We start from the raw sequence: 23598 nt of genomic DNA, 5'->3' as shown, positions 1-23598 counted from the left end.
TTGAAAAGCAATCCGGAATGCCATACCCGGTCAAAAGCTAATAAATGAACTAAAATTATTAAAATGTTTTTAGAATAGAATCTCACAAAAAAAACTGACGACTATAAAAAAGGTGGTCATAATAAATTAAAATCTTTTAGATAAAACATTGGTAGTTAGTTCTCAAATGTATTCTTGAAAAATACTTTTATAGATGATTACTCGGCCAAATCCAATCAAAGTCGTTGTAAATGGACTCCATTCATGTTCATTTTTGCCAACCCAAATTTTCTGGATGTTGACACAAAGGATAGTATAATCTATCAATATCTTATATAACAATCAATGTATTGATAGTACAGTATAATATACAGTGGATATAGTTTATACCGACCTCCAAGGGACCAGGTATATTTGGTCTTGATAGTAAATTGTTAAAACCAATCAATTTACCTATAATGTAAACTTAAAGGGATTTTAAAAAAATCAATTATTACTACCAAACAGTAACAAATTGGTTTATTTGACCACACAATCTGATGTGTGGGTGCTATGTACGTTAATAAAAATAAATTGATAAGACTCAGAATTACGGGTCCGAAATGTTCGTTATAATCGATACATCTGTATATCTGAGTTCGTTATAAGCGTTTAAAGAACGATTGTGACAAAGTGAAAACTGAATGTAAGACAACCGTAATTAAATCTACACAGCCCTGAAATATATTCTTTCTAACTTGATTATACATTTACTAAACATCAAAATTGTTCAGTTCCTTTTCAGTCTATTATTTTTTCTTAAAATCTTCAAAATAAAATATATGAGAAAACAATAGAACAATTTATCAAATTAAGAGAAATTTGACAACCAATTTATCACAACGTCGAAATGTAATAAAATTTAAACAAATAGCTAAATGAAGTGGAAGACGTTTACATAACTCTTAGAGGATATTTTTCATTCGTAAGAACCACAGATATGAAAAGATACATTTATCTTTGAGATAAAACTTTTTAACAAATATCACGTCAAAAATAAATAATTTATAATATATATTCAGTAACTACTATCGAACTGCTATTTACTACTACTAACTACTACTGTTTTTTTTTTTGTGTTTTTTTTAAAACTTATTTATCCATTCAAGTGTTTCCTGTAACCGTTTTTTTAATTATATTTTCCTTTTAATCTATGTGTTAGTCTTATTCTCGTAAAATGTATCTATTTGTTTGTTCTTGGTAAACTGATCTACTGCTGTGACTATGAATGATGGTCTGATCTCACATTACCGTCTAATATTGAATTTGTTTAGCGGGTCCCTGAAGAGGATCTACGAGGGTGAATTCCGGAGAGCGAATTTGTTGATCGGATGAATTGAATAATTGTGAAAGGGTGAAATTGGAGGAGCAGAAATGAGAAAGAAAAATAGGAATGAATGAAACATTTGTATTGGTTGTATAGACCGAAATGGATTGTAAAAGGTAACTGTAGGGGTGAAAAAAATTGTTTATTATATCCCATTATTGTATCTCTTTTTTTATGATTATAGCATGTGTGTGTAATATATATATGTCCGATTACGGATTGATAAGTATGCTGTGTGAGATAGCAACCTAATGTATTTAGGCAGCATAGATAAATAAATAAAGTATTTCTCTCTCTCTCTCTTTACCCTAACGAATGTAGATAGCCCAACTTGGGTATATTGTTTGTTATTAGTTTATATAAACAATCTGTAACTCATCATTTTTGTAAAATTACTACAATTGATTATCTATTTCATGTATTTCACAGGCTAACTCTGTTTGTACGGGGGTTGCCCCATAAACAAACAAATAAATTATTATTCGGTAACTAATCTTCTAAAATTAGTAAAGTCAGGTTTCTTAAAAAAAAAATTGTATTTATAATAATTAATTTTACAGTGAAATAAATTAATTTAGATGAAACATTAAATTCCACAAATTTTATTGGTTTATTGTTGAAAATTCTAAAAATAAAAAAATTAATATAAAAATCATTAACGACTTATTTTGAAACAAACATTTTTACCAGTTAAAGTCAACTCAAAACAAAGTAAAAAAAATGTAATAAGGAATAGGTACTTCTTATGGATAGAGCTACATGAACATTCTTTGTATCAATAATAACAATATAATAGGTAATATTATTGGTAATAAAGAAAATAAATGTAGTAACAATATAGTAACAGTAAAACATAATAATCGTGATATATCGTTTTAATAATATGATATTTTAATTATTATACTATTTATTAAATCATAGTAAGAATCGCGTGTGAACTAATAAGAATGTATACCTATGTTAAAATCAAAGTTTATTTTATTATTAATGTAAATTCTGTTTTATATTCATCGATGTCAGGACTAATTTTGCTTTGCTTTTTTTATTATATGTTCCTAAAGCAAGAATGAGAAATTAACAATTGAAAATTAGGCAAGATAAATGACCCGAAATACATTATATATGAATAATTGTTTTGTGTTGCATAACCGAAGTCATAAGGTAGAATCAGTGCAGAGGTTAATATTTGTGGTTTATAAAAATACAAGCTGTGTTTTGTATTTTCACTCGAGTTAAATTTGAATTATACATGCCTGTTTCATGCACGTGATGAATTCGTGATCAGGAGCATCTAATTAAATGAACAATATTCAAGCTTTATGTGGATAAACAAAAAGATCAATTATTAAGAAATTAAAACTAACTTGACAGGAAGCCTCTTCTGTTCGATTGTTTTTAAACACGGAAAAAAATATCTAATATTTATTTATTTATTCCATCCGTTTCAGTAAAAAAAATGGGGAACATACTAACAATTAAATACTACAACATAAGAGATAGTAATAACCTATTAAGAGCTTTATTAACCCCCTAAAATATCTAATAACATGTAAAATAATAACGAGGTGTAGATAGTTGACAGTAGATTACTGATTGGAGAAGATGGTCGGGGAGTGCGGTCAGCAAAGAACAACATAAATAAAAAAATTATTTATAAATAATTAATTGTTGTATTTACTATTTTATTTAAAATTATTCTATGAAAATGTAATATTTCAGCAAATAGAATCTGGGAGCAAGATACAAAAAAATGGTTAAAACTTTATTGCCGTACAAATAATGAAATAATAAAATAAATATTTTTTGTTTATTTATATTGTTTTTTGCTGCCCGCATCCCCCCCCCCTCCACCATCTTCTCCAATCAGTAAAATAATAACCTATAAAATATCCAATCGCATTTCTTGCAGACTTTTTTCGAGTACCAGGATTGGAACGACTACAAATTTGTCTAAACGACAATAAAGTTTTAGCAACTTTTTTTGCATCTTAATCTCCGATTTTATTTGCTAAAATTACTAAAAGTTTTCACAGAATAATTTTATTTAAAAATTGGTGACGTACGTTAGCTCACACACATATGAAGTGTAATGATGAAAATTACAGCCACTTACCCGTGCTTCTTATTGTATGGTCACTGCTCTGTTCCTAAAAGGACCCCAAACCAAACCCAAAACCGAGGATGGAAGTTCAGATTGTAAGGTTAAGACAGATAGATTATGGAGAAAATTTAGAAATCAGATCCTTCAAAATTTTAAATGGAAGGGAACCGAGAAAAAGGAGAGGAAATTCTCGTTTTACTGTCATTCCGACTGATTGTGTAGGGCAGCAGATCCCAAAGTGAGTGCCCAGTGGTGTTCCTCAAGGGTATGCTATTATCCCGATTTTTTTTTTTTTTTTTTTTTTTTTTTTTAAGAAAATGAAAAGACTTTATTTATTGATAGATATTACAATCTGCCACACATTTGTGGACAATAGGTAATAGTGATGAATGATCACATTCATACTAGAATAAAATAAGAATAAAAATAAATTAATGAAAAAAAAAATATCTCTTAAAATATATACAAACAGAAGGATAAACAAAATCAACATAATCAAAAAAAAAAAAATAAATAATATAATCTCTAGTCACATTTACACTGTTATATGCAATATTTACACAATCGATCTGAGGATCCCTGAGCCCACTCTATCCACACGTGTGAGGGGTAGAGCAGAGCTCATAACATCCCAACGCATCCCTGGTAGTTAGGCAGTGGAGGCTGAGCAAGTGCGCTAAAGCCGCAAACACTCAACTTGGTGGTGGAGAATCTGACCATTGCCAGAACTCCAATTGTCCATCCCAAAATATTAACATAAACAAAAAAATTTAAAGTCAACATATTAAATGTACAGAGCATTCCAGCATTTACTTTCTATTACATTTATTATTCTTTTCCAATATATTCAACCGCTCTGAGGATAGTTGTGTCGGTATTTTTAAGCGGTATTTCACGACAAGGGTGCCACTAAATTTTTTTAGCTCTAAAAATGTGCTGTGGTGAAAAAGATGCGGAACCGCTGCTGTAGGGTTCTCTTATAGTACAAGAGCCGAGAAGAAAAAAAGGCAGTTATCTCATCCCAATTTTTGATAACTTTTAATGAAAACTAGGAATAATTACTAGTCAAAATCGATGGCCCTGCCAAGTATAGGATTAAAAAATGGCGGCTGTTTCAAAACCTTAAAAAAACATTGATTTTTCATTCGGAGCTCTATATCTTAAAAACTACCTACATCACTAGAAAATCTAAAAGAGTAAATTTGCTGAAATATTAGCCCTAAAAGAGCTATTTACGTCCAATAGTTCTCGAGATATAGCTTTTTAAAAAACAAAATTTCTTAAAAATCTACTGAAAGATTAGTAGTTAGTTAATTTATTTTGAAAAATCTATATCTCAGGAACTATGCGACGTACAGATGTCTATTAGCACTCCAATTAAAGCTAGTTTAATGGACTATAAACAAGTTTATGACCTTTACCTTTGTAGGAATAGTAGTTCATGATATTTGCTAAAATAAATTGATTTATAGTTGTTCGGACAATAAGTTTGATTTATGAAAAACTTCATTTCAGAAACCATTGGACGTACTGATGTCTACCAGCGCTCAAATTAAAGCAAGTTAAATTTACTAAAAAATAGTTAATTATCTGTATCTTTGTAGGAGTAATAGTTTTTATGATATTTGACAAAATAAACTCACAAAATGTTGACTTCTAGTTGTTCGTATAAAATGTTGGAATTTTGAAACAATATATCTCTAGATCCATAAGACGCACATATGTCTGCCAACACTCAAAATAAAGGAAATTTAACTTAGTATAAAGTAGTTTATGACACTTATCTTCGTAGGAGTAGTAGTTTTTAGAAAATTTGTCCGAACAACTATAAATCAATTTATTTTAGCAAATTTCATGTAAACTATTACTCCTACGAAGATAAACATCATAAACTACTTTATAGTTCATTAAAATAGCTTTAATGTGAGTGCTAATAGACATCTGTCCGTCAAATGTTTTTTGAGATATAAATTTTTGAAAATAAATTCACTAACTACTGAACTTTTAGTACGTCCCATACAACATTTTTATGAAATGTTGCTTTTTAAAAAGTTATATCTCGAAAACTATTTAACGTAAATAACTCTATTAGGACTCATATTTTAGCAAATTTATTCTTCTTTAAATGAAGTTCTCTTAGGTTTTCTTGTGTTGTTCCTATTTTTTAAGATATAGAGCTCCGAATGAAAAATTAGTTTTTTTTATAGGTTTGAAACAACCGCCATTTTTTATTCCCCCTACCTATACTTGGCAGACTCATCAATTTTGACTATTAATTCTACCTAGTTTTCATTAAAGTAATAAAAAATTGGGGTGAAATAATAACTGCCTTTTTTCTCCTCTTGGGCTATTGTACGTGATGTTATAAAGCATATATCCTTTCTCAATAGACGACCTGTCTACAACGCAAAAATAATTTTCAAATCGGAATGATAGTTCCTGGAATTAGGGCGTTCAAATAAACTCTTCAACTTTATATATTTTTTTTATCAATAATCAAATACGATGGAGCTCTCAATCTTTTTTTTTTTTTTGAAGAGTTAAAAATATATTATCACAACGACACACTATTTACTTTCCAAATCATTAGTAGAAGAGCCCCCAGTTGTTCAAATAACCGGCAAGTACATGAATACTTCCTGATCTAAAACAGTATAATTATGATTGCTGCCTAAGAGAATTAGTGTGAGATCAGAAACTGAAAACTGATTCCTATGATCATAAAATCATCTATTGTGCTACTTCAATTTAACAGTTCTAAGTTGTAAATCTTTTAAATTTAGTTTACACATTTAAACGAGATGTGATTTTTGACCAAAAAATATTTTCTCACAAAAATAATTTATCGCCTATACCAGTGAGTTCTGCCTTATAAATTAACTAACTACTCATATTTCAGTACGTTCCATACAACATTTTTATGAAATGTTGCTTTTTAAAAAGCTATATCTCGAGAACTATTGAACGTAAATAGATCTATTAACTAGTAAAGTAAATTAGGTCTCTTACATTTTAGCAAATTTACTCTACTTTAAATGATGCTCTTTTAGATTTTCTAGTGTTGTTGGTTGATGTAAAGATATAGAGCTCCGAATAAAAAATTAATTATTTTTAAAGTTTTGAAACAGCCGCCATTTTTTTATTCCCCCTACCTATATTTGGCAGACACATCAATTTTGACTAGTAATTATACCTAGCTTTCAATCAAGTAATAAAAAATTGGGGTGAAACAACTGCCTTTTTTCTCCTCTTGTACTACTGGGTTCAGAGTTCGAAAATGATTCATTCAAAATGACTTATTTTCCTGTACTTAAACAACGCTGATTTTTTGAAGATTTGAGTACATTTTTTAAAAATAATCTTCTAATCGTTGTTAGTAAATGCTTTAAAGGTAAGATAAAACTGGGCCTAATCCTGGGATATCGGGAGGGGGGGGGCTGCGTTAGGGAAGGCTGTTACAATCATATGAGTGCTTACCATATTCTTTAAAATAACTGATCATAAGGATATCAAAACTTGTCATTTTTCAAGTTTATTGGCGTTTTATCTTGCCATTAGTTAATTTAATTTATTTTTTCTATTATCATGTATATATATATATATATATTTCTCGTTTATTATTATTCTGTCTTTATTTATTATTTATTCTTCCATCCGTACATTTGGTACGAATGGGTACTTCTTAGCCTAAAAGGTATTTGTTTTTATAAAAAATTGTATTATTTTTATAAAAAAAAAAAAAAAAAAAAGAAATAAAATAAATTATGCAATTCGTTAAAGGAAAACACATTTAACCTTCAATGCAACAGGTGGGTCTGAGGAAGTTATTGGAATCTTTGTCTTTCATTTTAATGTTTTAAATTAATTTATTATGTTTACTTTTGATTTTTTTTTTTTAAAACATTATATAACGTATTTCATATTAATAATTAAATAATGTCAGTGTTATATACATTATATTGAATCTATGAATTTGATCTAAAAAGTAGAGATTATTGAAACTTGGGCCACAGACCCTCCTGTCGGATTAAGACTAATAAACAATCAGATAAGGTCTGCCATGGTTGTTGATAATTAATCACAGCGAGCTCCACCTTGCGACAGGAAAAATTAAAAATAGTAACCTCATTCTTCTACTTATCAAGCAACGTCCTTAGATTGACAATCTATAGACCTTGATAATTGAGTACTTCTATTTATTTATTTTTTAAATTATATTTGTTGTTAACTGCGTTTAACGTTCTGTGTAATTCTACACAGGTTGGTTACCAAAATTTTCTGGTCAGTGTGTGAAAGGATGAGATGATTACAAGTGAGATTTAAAACTATCAGCAAACCGTCAAGGGCGTGAGCCTGACAGGTTATTGATAGTTCTGAATCGTGTTGGAAAACACCTAATTTAGAATTGGTCAAACCCTATCATAGAGGATTCAAACCATTGAAAGCTATGATTCGTAATTCAGAGGATAGTGCCGGTTATCCATATGGATAATACCATATTAAGTATGTACTTAATTGGTTTATTGCATCCCAAATATGTAATAGGTGATTTTCAAACCCTCATTTGCAAGCCAGTATTTTTATTACATTTACTCTTGAATAAAGTGGAATAGAAATAAAAGAAATACACAGCAAAACAATGGTGGCCATAAAAATAATTCACGGAACCTGCGAGGTTTGGTTGGAGTGAAACATTCAAGTTGTGCTGGGTACATCTTCCGTGCGATGCAAACCATGAAAGCGCTTCCTACCCGTAAGCTTAGTAGAAATACTGTCCTTACAAATAAGTCAAGGTTACTATTACAGAAAGGTTACAGGAACTGAGAACCCAATAGAAAACAATTTCTAAAATAGTTAATACATTAGTCCCAGTTCACTCCACTTTCTGCTATTTTCAACTTATAAACTAGGGAATGGAATCCTCGGAGTAGGGTGCAGAAAAGGACATTCATTAGGGACCCCTAATGTTTTTTTTTTGCTGACCGCATCCTCCCCCCACCACCATCTATGGCATAAAATGGTCCTGACTGAGGGACTACTTGAACGCTCACGGCCACCACGGCTTATTTAATTGTCTTTAAGAGCTGAGTGAACCCTGTGAATTATTATTCCAAGTCACCAGTTATCAAAACGTTTTCCGCGTTTTGTAGGTCTTGTCTTTTTCACGAAGGAGGAAACCAACTAATTATAAAATAAATTCACACTCAACCAGCTAATAATAAATACAATTCTCAGTATGAAGAAAATAAAATAAAATTTTCACAATCAAACTACGAAAAAACCGGAACTCTAACAAGATCTGGTCGGTTCACAGAAACTGTTTCATGAGAACCAAACCACAATGTTGACTGATAAGGCATTGAAAGTTATCTTCTGTTCCCAATAATACTGTCAAAAGTCAAACAGTTCATTGCCGCTGGTAATTTATGTATATATTTCCCCATTACGTTAAAAACTTTTTTTTTATCTTAAAATCCTTATCTATTATCTAAAAATTATTTACGTTTTAGTACAAATCGAGTTTATAATTTTTTTTTAATCTGTTATAATTTATTAAATATAGATCGGATAATAAGCTGGATTTATATAATTACATAATGAACGGGGTATTGATAAAGTATTATTTAAGGAGCATTGCATCATCGGTATCTTATTATGACTTCTAAGTAACGATGAGGGAAATCAGGTCTCGGAATCTAATTATCAACCCTAATATTTACTTTTTGTAATCAATTGATGACGTGCTGGCCCCTAAAATAATTGTTCAGACCACTGATGGATTCAAAGGGAGGCTCCCCTTACTTAAAATCTGAAATTGACTTCAAACTTATTACAAAGCATGAAGTTGTAACAAGGATTACGGACAACTACCTACGCCAGCTTAGGGTTGTTGCTCCGTCCACCTGGTTCGTAGTTCGAGGTTATAATTCTCAAGTCTATATCCCATGTAACAGGCAGTTGAAATTACAACAAATCCTTTATACATTAATGTAAATTATCCATAGTTTATCGATAACTCAATCTTATCGTTTTTAACCGTAAGGAAGCAAATTAATAAAAAAAGCTGGCGTTAATTACACAAGAAAAAATATCAAATCAATTAAGCAAGAGAAAATATAAATAATGGATAAAACGTCAAACCGAAGTGGATATATAAAATATTTCCAACTTTTTACATTAGTAGGTATCTAAACGGTAGCAGAACCCAAACCAAGATAAGCTACTGGTTAATATCACCTTATCTTGCAACATTAACTGTTTTTGTCCAAGGAGTCTACTGGTTCATTAACATTGCTCTTTGGCTTTTGATTGTTTAGTTGATCTTCTCCCTCTGTCCCAATATTATTTGTTTACAAGGGGATATTATTAAATTGAAAAAAAGAGGATTACTATAAAGGGTATTATAATGAGTTATATCAAATAGCATTATAGTAGATTTTGAACAACTTGAATTAACTTTTCAGTCTTGAGTGAATATTCCAAGTCAGTCGTTAGTCCAGATGTAGTCCAAGTTAGCGGATCTGTTCTACAAGGGTAAGAGCAATACTATTAAAGGTTATTGTAGGGCACTACCGACTGCCCTGACGAAAGGTAAAGGTGATTTGATGTAGATTTATTTGTATCCCCCAATTTCAACACCATTCTTCGAGGGTTCTAATACCCAAACTCAGCAATCAAAATCCTGGATCTATTTCAAAACTCTAACCGGACATGCTCCGAGATTATCAAGAATAATCAGCCTCGACGTCAGGCGCCTCAGACTTCTCAACTCAAGCCCCTGATGACACATCCTCAGCCTCAACTTCCACCTCATCAAAATCCTCGCGGTCATCTACCCTTACGGGTAAAATTATTACCACCACATCCACACCCAGTTTCATCTTGTCCTGCTGCTCCGACAAACTCCTCGTCCCAACTACCATTGAAAACCAACAGTTCCTCATAACCCAGCTCAGCACATATCATTAGGTGCCCAGTCTCCACCCAGCATTGCTAGTAACACAAACTATCCATCACCAGTTCCTGATGAATATCCTCAATACCAAAATCCAATGGATATAACTTTCATCTTTACATCCTTCCTAAAAGATCATTAAGAGACCATCAAAATCCTTATTAATCTTCTTACAAGAATCCTTTCCGAAATCCCGTTTAATTTCTCACGATGAGCACAAAACCGCTAGCTGTCGTGTCATGGAATGTCAATGGTCTATAAAATCACAGTGATGAACTCGACTTATTCCTACATGATGAACACTTAGCCCTACTAACTTCAACTCATTTGATACAAAGGACATAATTTTACACAGGCGCATTAACTACATAACTTATAGATTAGACCACCCAGACACTTCCCATGCGGGTTCTGGCATCCTAATCCCATTTCCTTATTCCTTCTAATCCAAGAGATGCTATCCAATAAACCTGGGTAATCATTTTAACTCACCCTTTTCATGTAATATTTTCCACATTGTAAACCACAATGGTCCCTACTCTTCCCTGTTCTCTACAACACACAGTCTAGTTGACATCCTAACTAATCCTGACACTATCCTCACCACGTATGCATATGATACATGTGTGTTTGCAGTTAATAACAACCCTTTAATTGCATTCCAAACTCTGGATACTACAACCCTCCTAGAAGGATACAATTCGATAACATGAGGTGATTGGGAAAATTTCCAAATATTGAATTTCAGAGGACTGGGTGCGATTTTGACATGGCTTTTTGATGCCATGAAATGAGATCTCAGCTTGTGGATATTTATGTAAACTTTGCACCCTGTTTAGCTCGCTGGTGGTCTTTTTGGCTTAGTGCACATTTTGCCGATTCATCCCATGGTTTATTCCCATCAGTTGTGTGATACCTCGCACCTAGAGATAGATTGACATCAATTTTATTTTTTAAGGAGCACCCAAACTTGTGTATTTCTGTTTATTAACTGATCTAAAGATGTAGCACTGATGGAGTGAGAGGTCAAGATGGTAGATTTTGAACAGTCTATCACTTTGGATGATTTGAGAATAAGAAATATCTACCCTACTACGTAAACATCAACCTTACTTTTCGAATAGTGAATACATTTCTTCAATGTTACTTTTGGTTGAAAGGAGGGAACACAAATAATTACATGTAAATATGCCTATTTTATCACGTTTGAACGTCATCGAGTACGGAAATAGCTCTGATAAACTTTACCTTCCTTTGATAAACTACTTTGAAATATATATTTCTTTTAAAAATAAGGTGCTACAATATTGTCATTGATTTAAATTTTCATAAATTTATAGAAGTCTAAGAAACCGGAAAATAGATTAAATAAATAAATAATCAATTTGGTAAACCTTTTCTTCTTTTTTTCAGTTTGTACGTTACTATCGCTTCTATTCATTGGAAGCTTCAGTGGAGCTTGTCTGATGTGGTTCACAGAAATATATTACGACGAAATAATTAATGTAAGTAGATACATATTATTAAAGAATACATTCCTAAATTATAGTATTAAATTTTATAGAGTTTTAAAATTATATCATTCGACGTTGTAAATAATGTGCAATAAATATAAACATTAAAATAATATTGTAAAAAAGGCGGACTCGCCCATACGGGGTAAAATATTGAAATTCTGGTTTTCTTCTTTCAAGCTTTCGACTTATAATGAGAATGTATGGTGTGGACATACTGATTTTTGATAAAAATAAGTTTGGAGATTCTACATTGAAAATAAAATCGACCAACATTTAATAGTTTCAACTATTGGATCCTGAGAACTAAGAAAACAAAATAACAACCAATATGAAAGTGGTTAGGATGAAAACATTATTAGACAAACAAAAATGGTTATGCCTTACGTTTTTACCTTATAACAATAAAAGTTCAAACGTGTAACTATTTAAATAATTACGCTAACAATGTGATTTTTGGAAATTTTTCACTTATCGCCTCTTTAACTCGGAGTAACATCGTGATACAATTTTGAATTATAGCTCATCATAAAGAGCACGAAATACTGTACATTTCCCTCAGTTATAGTATGCAGCTATGATTTTTTATTTTTTTTTGAAGATATTTTAATTCAAATGTTCAAAAACTCGTTATCTTTTCCAGTTTTTAGTATTAAGATACAATTTTAAATTACAGTTCATTCCAAAGAGGAGCTATTACCGTTCCCTCTTATAGCTTAAGGCAGGAAAATATTAGTTCTTGGATAATAATAATAACAATAATAATAATAATAATAATAATAATAATAATAATAATTATGAGAGATAGTTGACCGTGGATGACGTACGAGGAGAAGATGGTTGGGGGTGCGGTCAAAATGAAACAAAAATAAGTTGGTGTAACCTATTTAGTTGTGCCAACGTTTCAGCTAGTTTCTAGCCTTCTTCGGGGCTAAGAACAGAACAAGATAACAACCACAATAAGTATAGAAAATAAAAAAGAATATATAAACAGAATGACAGAATGACATAAAATGAATAATTTTACAGAATAGAATTAATAAAATGGTAATTGAAAAAGTGGGTAAAATAACATAATTAAGGAAATAAAACAAAAATGAAGTTATATAATGCAAAGAAGTATGGATACATTAGTTATTAATAATTTAAAAATTGAAATATGGAAAGAAAAAGAAAATTGAGAGAAAGAAAATATATCTAACCATAATAATTGATAAAGATGCAAAATATAAGTAAAGTTTAACAAAAATGAATAGAAGAAAAAACAATTTTTTTTTTCAAAACAACAATAATAATATAGTGAACATAACTAATAACGCGGGTAAGGAAAATGAATAAAAGTGGAGAAAAGAATAATTCGAATAATAATAATAATAATTGGAGCAGAAGTAATTTCAATTAAGTCAATTCTAGCAAGATTCTTTTTTCATTGTAATAGGAGAGTAAAAGCTTTAAGGAGATCACTCAATAGAACCGACACATCAGGGATTGTTAAACTACTGTAATTTCCTTCTCTCCTATAATTTACTTACCATAAATGACTAGCGTTACCTCCCGTTTCATCTCGCGTTACGAAATCAATTTACTCCCGTAGAATTTTTCTTTTGTTGATTTGTAGAATAATAGTAAGGAAGTTATACATAAAAAAAAAAAAGCTGAGTAGTTTCGAAGAAATGCCGCGAACTACGTATGAACTTTCTTAGCATGAAACGTAAAATCTGAACTTTTGAGGAGCAATTACTTTTTTTTTTCTTGGTCGATTAAAAAGACTCATCGTTGAAAATAATTTATCAAAATAGGATTACGTGATTCCCCCCCCCCCCAAAAAAAAAAAAATAATTGTCTTAAATTTAAATTAGACCTATAATTTTGGGTGGAGGAATAATTATAAAATTTTTTACCGTAACTTAATATCTTCGCTCAAGCTATGATATCACGTAAAAAAAATCAGCAATACAATTTTAATACTTAAAAAAATCAACCCATTGCTATTTAGCCATTTCGTTACAACCATCGTTTTGTAGGAAACCTCTTAGTTTTTTTTCGGATTTCAAGGATTTTTTTCTAGAGAAATATAAGTTTATTTCTATTAAATATAAGTTTTTACTTTTCTTAAATGGTATATATATATTTTTTTTCTGGTGATACGTGGTATCTCTAATGAGCGGGGTATCTCGTTTAAGCAACGATATATACAAACATTCCTTTAAGAATTCTGTTTTATTAATAAAATACTTTCTCTAGGTACAGTTCCTTAAAAAAAAAAAAAAAAAAAGAAAAAAAAAAAGAAACCATGTACTCGTTTACTTTACAGGAAAGTGAAGAGATTTAAATTGTGATAAGAGAGTATATTACCGTCCTCAGAGATAAAAACAGTTATCGGCTTATTTTCGTATATTAATTTTACTATGAAATTTTTTTATTATAATCTAAAACAAATTAATATTTGTTTAAATCCTCATAAGTTTACTGGGGGAAAAATGAAGACGATGCGTTTTTTCAAAATATATATGAAATACGAATAGTATAATAGTTGAATAGTAAATAAAATAAAATGAGGAAAAAAATGTTTTTGAAACAGAATAAAATAATTTCCATGCAATCAGTGATAATTACACAGTGATAATCGGAAGTCATCGTTACAATAATATATCGAAAACTAGTGTTATTAAAGGAGTTATACAAGGATTCATGTTCTTGTTATTTTGCTTATAAAGTCATCGTATGAATGAAATGGAGTTATTAATTGCTGATTACATACATCTTTTTCTTCTTGGGTCCTACCTTACCCACCGCAAAGCAGCGTGAGGAACTTACTTATTGAGCCGGATCCACAATCCCTGTCCTATACCAGCTGGCTGCGCCTCATTCAATTCCTCCCTTGCCTAATGCTTCTTTGACAGCACCATCCCAATTTCAGCCTTCCTCTTACCCTTCTTCCATCGGCTCTCGTTTCATACATTATTTAGGCCATTTATTCCTCCTGTATTATTTTCACATGATCAAAGCACCGTTATATATTTTCTTCTATAATATGTTTGGTCGGTTTCATTTTCAGGTTACTTCTTATTGTGGTATTCCTGACTTGTCCCTTCGCATTTTCCCCACTATCTCCCTCAGGGACCTCATTTCCAACGCTAGTATTTGCCTTTTATATCTTGAGGTAGTAGTCCAGGACACGCTTATATAGGTGAATAAGATAATAAACATTGTCTTATATACTATTTTTTGACCTTCTTCGTAACTTCTTTCCTTCCCAAGAAACAACTCAGAGATTACACTTAAATTTATACTCTGAGAAGAAAATTTAATATATTTAATTTAGCGGAGAAAATTAATATTCGGGAGAAAGCGGAATAAACAGAAGGAGAAAGAAAAATTCCTGGTGACCTATGATTTTTTTCAGACTGAACTTTGCGCCCAAAAATCGTGAGGTGCAAATCTTTTACTTTCTTTCCAGTTCATTTGCGCCTTTTAATACCACTGGTGAGCAACACTCTACAACATGAAACTTTTAACGATAAGTAATGATATCACTTAAGAAGCAAAATAATGCACTTGGAAGGTATTATATATGTCTGAAATCATAAATTTTCGTCTTTTTTGAATTATGATAATTAAATTTGTAAACGTTGTCCATATTTGCCGCTAAAACGTCTGGAGTGTAGAACGATGCGTAGATAAGAAGGATTGTGTTAAAGTGGGCTGTTTTAACAGAGTGATGATATCGGTATTGAACCTTTGAGTTTGTCAAAGCTTTATATACATATCCATACAGATAGTTTTATATACCAACTGTTCGTTAAATACTTTGAATAATTTATTGAAAAATAAGTAAATTATTCTAAGGTCAAGGACCGAATAAAGCGAATAATGATGGCAATGAAAACAATGTTATCTTAGTCCCATGTTTTCGCAGTTCACTGTTCATACATGAAACCAGTGATAGACTGTTTATTTTCAAGTAAATAATTTTCTATTTATATCTCAGCTGACATGGGTTCTGGTTGTTGTTGTTTATAGGTTTAATGTCCTTACGGACTCCAACTAGGTTTTGAGGTTATGCTGCGGGTTAACAACATAATATGTAGAGAGAACGTCGCAATTCAATTCGTGGGATTGCTACAAAATAAATTTCAACAATACAGTTTTTACAGAGACAGGATTCAGTTTATTCACCTCCGTCGCAAGGCGAAAAAAAAAATTAACATCAGTACACTGATGTTTATTAATGAAAATATTTGTTTGCTTAATGTACATATATGGAAATGATTACAATACTTGGGTAATATTATATTATATTTCGGAGTACAATTTATTCATATTCGTTGCTTAGTAACAAGATAATGAAAGAAAATTGACTGGAGGAAACGACACCATCTGGATATTAGACCAATCAATTTAATTTTTATGCTTTACGCCAGGAGCACGTAAATGTTGACAAAATAAAACAAAATAATAAAGAATCTATTTATACATTTTTCCCGTTCGTTTTAAGTACGAATGATCTGAGTCGAGGTGGTTGTATGTCAGTCAACATTATGGATGTTTAAATGTTGAAATCACAAACAGAAAACAATAAAAGCGTAACTTTTACGAGAGAATATCCAACTCAGACCTTATGGGATAAAAAATGATTCAAGGTTTCACGATTTCTCTTCTTTTTAACAACCCTTACTATGGCAGCACTAACCATTTTATCACACCGTATGTCGAAGCTGTTAATTTCCATATTTAAAACTAGGTACTGTTTGCGTCACGCGCTCCAGTATAGGAAGCTGTCACAGTAACCAATCTATTCTAACCATAATGGGGGGTCAAGTTTTCATTTTGTGGGACAGCCTCAAATATGAAAAAAGTCGACCCCAGGCCGGATTCGAATCGGCGTCGTCGCAGTTCCCAGGTTGTAAAGACTTGCGCCTCAACCACTTGAGCTACGGCCTACCCCTCTGGGCTCTATCTATTCAAAATTCCTAGAAACATCCATCCTTTTTTTTTTCCTTTTATTCCCCCTCCCTAGCCATTTTTGGCATACGGGGTGCGGGAGCAGTGGGGTAGTGCACGCTGGGATTGCGCATGCCACTGCTCCCAATGATCTTCATCTGTTCGGTAGGCCCTTCTAGTACGCATCCGTCTGTGTGCCTCCTGCAGTTACCAGGCTGGTCCAGCCCTCCTGGTCTCAGTCTGGGTCAGCTTTATCTTCTTCTGGTGGCTCGCCGATTTTGGGCGGTCAAGTCCTTCCCATTGTGAAATGTGTTGGGCCCACCACCTCCTTCCATCCTCTCTCCATTAATACCCCTCCTCAATCGACACTACCCCAATTGGACCCTCCAACAAGTTTCTATCCCCAACTTCATATGACATCTAAATAAAATCGTATGCTATAGATAAGATTCATCATTCTGGATATCAGTAGTCAGAGTTGTCGGAGACAAGTGGTATATAGTAGTATGTAGATAGTAGTTGTACATAGAAAGTCCTAAAGTTTATATATTCTCTTTTTTATATTAATGAAGTATATTTATCTATCCTTTCGTCTTCTTTTGTAACAATCTAAAACTGAGCACAATTTGATTTTCTAAAACACGCACAAATACACCCTTTGAAACCTTATGTCTTTCCTCCGATTTAAAGTTGTCGGGTAACTTCAACTTCTGAATGAAACTTGAGACACTTCAGGAAATACATTAATTTAATTTAAGTTTGGTTTCAAGCAAAAGTGAAATGAGCTTTCTTAATGTTGACATGTATTACACCTAACGCTTTTAAGAATCAGGGTGAGGGGTTCGTTTCTAACATCGGGGGGGGGAGAGAGAGAGAGAGAGAGAGAGAGAGAGAGAGAGAGAGAGAGAGAGAGAGAGAGAGAGAGAGAGAGAGGGGGGGGGGGGGTTATCTAGGGGTAACGAACTTATTCTAATCATAGGTGGGGGAGGGGAGTCGATGTTTCATTCAGTGAGACCACCATAGAAACAAAAATCATCCCTCAGGCCGGATTTGAACCAGCACCGCTGCAGTCATGAGTTAGTTTAAGCTCGGCCACAAACAGCCCATCTTGGGTAGAATAGCAGAGACAGTGTCAAAATAAAGGGAGACATAAGACAGAGAACAAGCAGGCAAGCAAAGAATGACTGAGAATTGGAGAGGGAAGCCAAAACACGTTTATCTGCTGGGTAAGTTCTGATAACCGTGTATTTTTTTTAATCCAAAAGCTCTTGCTGGAATTCCTGCACGAACAGATAACACCTTGTATCAAGGGAAGAAAGCTTTTCGGACAAAAATACGCCGTATTCCATCAAAGATGTTATTTTGCTGCGTGATAATACTTATCCTCCACTGCACATCTTACGCACCCAAAGCTTAATTTTACCTAATTTTCGTTGCAATTAGGTATTCCGAGCCCAAATAGTTTCAATGGTTTGAAGAAAATCCATTGCGTAATTTCAACTATTACATACCTCATCATTCTAGTGTTATGGCATAGTCGGTTAAAATACCGTACCATTAGTTTTTCATCCTAAATCACCTAAAAAAAGTATATTATGTCTAGAAATTCATTTGCAGTTCTTATTTATCATATGCAAAGTAGAAATTGTCTGTAAATGTTCGATTATATAATGAAAACAGCTTCACCCCAATCTGACGTAAATCCTGTTGTTACTTTATCTTAAACACTTTAATTCTTCAAAACAGACCTTAATGATGTATACTTCTTCTTTGCTATCTTATCGGATCCTTACAACAAACAGTGCATTACTTCTTGGTTACACAAATACTTATAATTAAAAAAAATCTTCTTCCGACATTATCATTTATTCTTTTATCTAGGTTTAAATATATTGAATTAAACATTTGCTTATATTGAAATTATATTGGGTACGTGTTTTTCTATATTAGTTTAATTACCATATCTAACTGTTTTTTGTATTATTAACAACAAAAATAAATTTTATACGTGTTATTATTTATCATTATGAATACTTTAGCTAAATTATCATTATAACTGGAGGGGGAGGAAAGAGAGCGGGGTATGTCAGGGAGTTAGGCACTGCGCTACAATCTCCTGCCTAGGTTCAAGTCTGGCCGGTGACGGGAGATCTTGCTGGAGCAAACTCAAGACTTAATAAAGTGAATATCCATAATCAGAAGGAAAACGTGGCCGGTTGGGCATGGTACCAACAAAATCAGCTTCGTGCACAAACGTCGGCCTAGAAACGGTACTACCTTACCGAGCACCGAACTCAAAAATTGTGTTGTAGTGCTACTTTTAGAGTTTATAACATGCGTTGGGATTTCAGCTGTATAAACCGTTTTGATTGACCCAAGGACGCTATCTTGAAGAAACAGAAAACAGATATCAATAAGCAAAATTATAATTTACTATCATCTTAATATATACTTAATTTTATGTATCACAAACACCGTCACCATTATTTAAAGTTAATTTGAAGTTTATTTATTATGTTTTAAAGAAAAATACTCCGAGGACAAAAAAAATAGGAACTCGATCAGAGGAACGCTGATTTTTCGATTCATTTAAGTTTAAAATTAGAATTTAGGGATTTTTAAATTATTTGAAAAGAGAAAATTAAAGTAAATTATAAATTATATTTCAACGTGTACTAACTTCTGCTTATCATGTTTTAAAGAAAAATACTCCGAGGAAAAAAAAAAATATATATAGAAACTAGATCAGAGGAACGCTGATTTTTCGATTCATTAAAGTTTAAAATTAGAATTTAGGGATTTTTAAATTATTTGAAAAGAGAAAATTAAAGTAAATTATAAATTATATTTCAACGTGTACTAACTTCTGCTTATCATGTTTTAAAGAAAAATACTCCGAGGAAAAAAAAAAATATATATAGAAACTAGATCAGAGGAACGCTGATTTTTCGATTCATTAAAGTTTAAAATTAGAATTTAGGGATTTTTAAATTATTTGAAAAGAGAAAATTAAAGTAAATTATAAATTATATTTCACCGTGTACAAACTTCTGCTTATTTAGTAGTTGTCGAACAAAAGACTAATATTATCAATTGAAAATTTCATCGTCGGCTCTTTTAGTTTCTTTGCAGGCCTTATCAAACCAGATAGGAAGAACAGCCATCTTTAAAATACAGATTGGGTAATTCTATTAGTTCATTTATACTAACAAGCTAATCAATATTTTTGACTGGAGTAGCATTTTTCGGTTATAATCTAACACATAGAAATGTAATGAAAAGGGTTACATCAGTATACATAAGATTCACAAAGAGCCCAGAAAGAGGGCGTCTAGCGCAAACTGCCCCTCAAAAAATCTTTTTGATGGATGTCACATTTTAAAAATATTTTATAACCATATTTTAGCAGGGGCTTAAATTTAGCAGAACATTTAAACGAGGTGACAAAAAAAAAAGCGCAACAGTATTCGTCACGACGGTCGTATTTAATAAACTTATTTTTGTTTGGAAAACTAATAAAAAGTGAATTGATTGGTTCATTAATGCTTACCTCCGCGAAACAAAAAAAAAATGGCGGAGGTGAGAGGAAAAAGTAAAGACTACCGAAATGCACGTCTCTGACACCAACTCAATTCTCATACATATTTTCAACTCTTGGGATGTAGAGTAACTGATACTAACTTGGTGAGTAAATGATAAAAGCTGATGAATAAATACAAAAGACAAGAACTGTTACTGTAGACAAAAATAAGCAGAAAGTATACAGGTAAAGAGATTGAGAGAGTCCAAGAGTTGTTTATAGTCAAGTAAAAATAGCTTAAAATTTAGCTGTACCTAGAAGTACGTAAACTAATTTCTTTTAATAGATTTTTGTTCTGTTTAAAAAAAGGAAAGATAAAAAAGGAACGATATAAATAAAAGATGGTCTCCATAATATAAGCATCATTAGCGCCCTTTGTGACCAATAAAAAAAAAAAGTAGCTCTCCAGCGAAGAAGCAGACGAGACAAATAATTTTTTCTTCTCTTGAATTCAATGTAATCATGCGAGCATTGACATTAAGAAGTGGTTTTCTGCCTAGGGATGGAAGAACAGAAGGAGAGAGGAGAATATTGAGAGAGAACATGCCGCCTTACCATCTAAATCACTGAGTTTATTCTAAATCTTCTTTCTTACCCAACTGGACCATAACCTTCATACAATTGCATCAACTCATCAATATTTGCAATCTTCAATGGCCCTAAATTAAAATTTACTAAGCTAATCTAACCATGTTTTCTCTTAGCCACCCCATTATTACAATGTAATAATAATAATAATTTCTTTATTTACTGGCCAACTCCCGTAAAAAAAGAGTAAGCCTGTAAAGTACATAATTTAACAATCATTGTAATAATAATGATACACACCTGCTCCTACTCCATAGGCTAGAGAAATACCAGTTTCCTGCCACTCTCTGCCGACTGCTTAGAAACTACCTAACTGGCAGAACATTCGTAGTACGAGTTGGTGAAGACCTCTCACCTCCAGCCCCCACAAACTGTGGAGTACCTCAGGGATCAGTACTGGGGCCGTTGCTCTTTATAATCTTCACGGCGTCGATTGTGTCCCTGGAACATAAGGAAGCAGTGGTGGCAGCCTACGCAGAGGATGGGAGAGGAGAATTGTTTAGTTTATAAACCATTATTTTGTTTATAACGCATTTTTAACTCATGTTGCTAAGGTAGTTAGAAATAATATAGCTAATGGCTTAGCAACCTCGTTACTGGAGCGGTGCCAAATCGAATCCTGCCAACGGCGGGTCGAGTTTTATTTCCTTGCGAAATTAAAACATAACCCCTCCCCACCCTACGATCGTTAGAATTTAGTGGTAATCTGCGGATATTCCTCTATCCCGTATATCAGGAATGACCAGGCGGAGGATAAACCAAAAAAATGTATATTATATATGCTCGAGTATTGCAAGGTTAGTCTTAATCAACGTTGCCCGTATTTCCTAGGCCAGCCCCGTTTTTCGACACGTCCAAAAAACTAATGGCGAATCTTTTAAATGTTGGCAATACTCTTTGATTTCGCCTGGAATTTCGTATAGCCAGAAAAATTTAATAATTTCGGTCTTAGGACGTTAGCAGGTTTAAGCGAACGTCATTGTACCAATTGGTTAATGATAAGTTGATAATATATCATTATTTGTCTAAACAGAAATTTCTGAGGACGTCAGATGAAACTTTCCACCCCCGGTGGATCCGATTGAACCTACTCATCTTGCTATCTCAGGGCTTCTATCAAGGAATAGTAATTTAGTAGTAAGTAATCTAATAATAAGTTGCCTGCCAATCGTCCCACCTTTATTTGTATTTACCGCGCATTATCTTGGGCCCATCCATAAACTCACATGACTCAGATCAGAGACGGATTCAGAGAGGAGCCTTCACGCCCTGAGACTGCATATCTTTAAAAAGGATATGCTTTAACTAATACCCGAAAATGGGTAGCAAGTGTTTCTCGGGGAATACGGGTAGATTCAAGTACATCAGCCGGTAATTTTTGTTGGAATTATTAGCAACACTGTTTTGTAGGGAACAGTAGTAAACATTTTTCATAGATTCAATTAATAAAGCGTAAAAATGAAACAGATAAGAAAGCTGATTCTTTTTATATGATTATATAACTTATACAGATGATATTAAAAAAACTGAAGATAAGACCTCAATCTCAGGATATTCCATTAACAGAAAGAATAGAGAAAAAAAAAGCCACTTCTGTTTTGAAAAGAATTATGGGAAAACTACTAAGTTCTCCAACTAGAATCCTAACATACAGCTAAATAACATTACTGAATCAAAGCTTGAAGGAATAATTAGCCAGTGCTGCATTTCACGTGATTGATAACATGAATACCTAATGCATATCAAACAAAATGCGGACTGGGTTTGAATTATAACGTAAGATGTCCTATATCAGTTTGTTTAGTCTGAATCAGGTAAATATGTTACCAAGAACGTGAAATGCAACACTGGCAACTAATTTTTACTGTGAGTATTCAGGGTTGTAATTTAGTTGTGTGCTGTAGTCGCGATTGGAGGAACATGGCTATTAACTACCATTTTTAAGGTTAATATATTCAGATTGAAATCTTCGAATAACAAATTTAAAATAAAAAGATCCGGTTGGGTGCGTTTACTGACAACCCTACTTTGATTTTGAAGTTACATAACGGGTATTTCTGGACTATGCACAATGGCAATAATTTCTTTTACTAATTGTCCACATAATTTTGATTTGGGAACGAGAAATTTAGATTTTAAATTTAACACATTAACTGCCAACTACGTGGTAACTCGTAATTGGCGATCTTGCCTAGGATACCCACTAATATTTTTATCTCATTGTAAAAATACGAGATAACTAGTAGCCGGCCTCCTAGACAAGAATGCTAATTTGTTAGTCGGTAGTTACCGTCCTAAGAAATAAATTGGAAAATTTGGATGTAGCATGTAAATTTTTCTAAAAGTTTGGTATCATAAAATCATTATTGTGTATTTGTTTACTACTGTTCTCTACAAAACAGTGTCGCTAATAATTCCAACAAAAATTACCCGCTGATGTACTTGAATCTACCCGTACACTTAGGTCAGTCGGGGTCGCCCATAGCTCAGTGGTTAAGACACAGACTTACCAAATGTTGTCTATTGGCGGTGCCGGTTCGAATCCAGCCTGGGATGTTGACTTTATTCATT

At 32.5% G+C, this 23598-nt stretch overlaps 1 protein-coding gene across 1 annotated transcript in view; it reads left to right on the top strand.

Annotated features, from left to right (window-relative positions):
* The window catches only part of LOC106681246 (scavenger receptor class B member 1), a 73726-nt gene that overhangs the window by 37940 nt on the left and 12188 nt on the right, over positions 1–23598 (top strand). Inside the window, exon 2 of the mRNA XM_014421472.2 lies at positions 11815–11906. Coding sequence (XP_014276958.1) covers positions 11815–11906 — 92 coding nt within the window. The remainder of the gene's footprint in view (positions 1–11814; positions 11907–23598) is intronic.

The sequence above is a fragment of the Halyomorpha halys genome, unplaced genomic scaffold, assembly GCF_000696795.3.
Source record: "Halyomorpha halys isolate HHAL.00 unplaced genomic scaffold, Hhal_1.1 Scaffold321.1, whole genome shotgun sequence".
NCBI lineage: Eukaryota > Metazoa > Arthropoda > Insecta > Hemiptera > Pentatomidae > Halyomorpha > Halyomorpha halys.
This window is presented reverse-complemented; position numbering and strand designations above follow the sequence as displayed.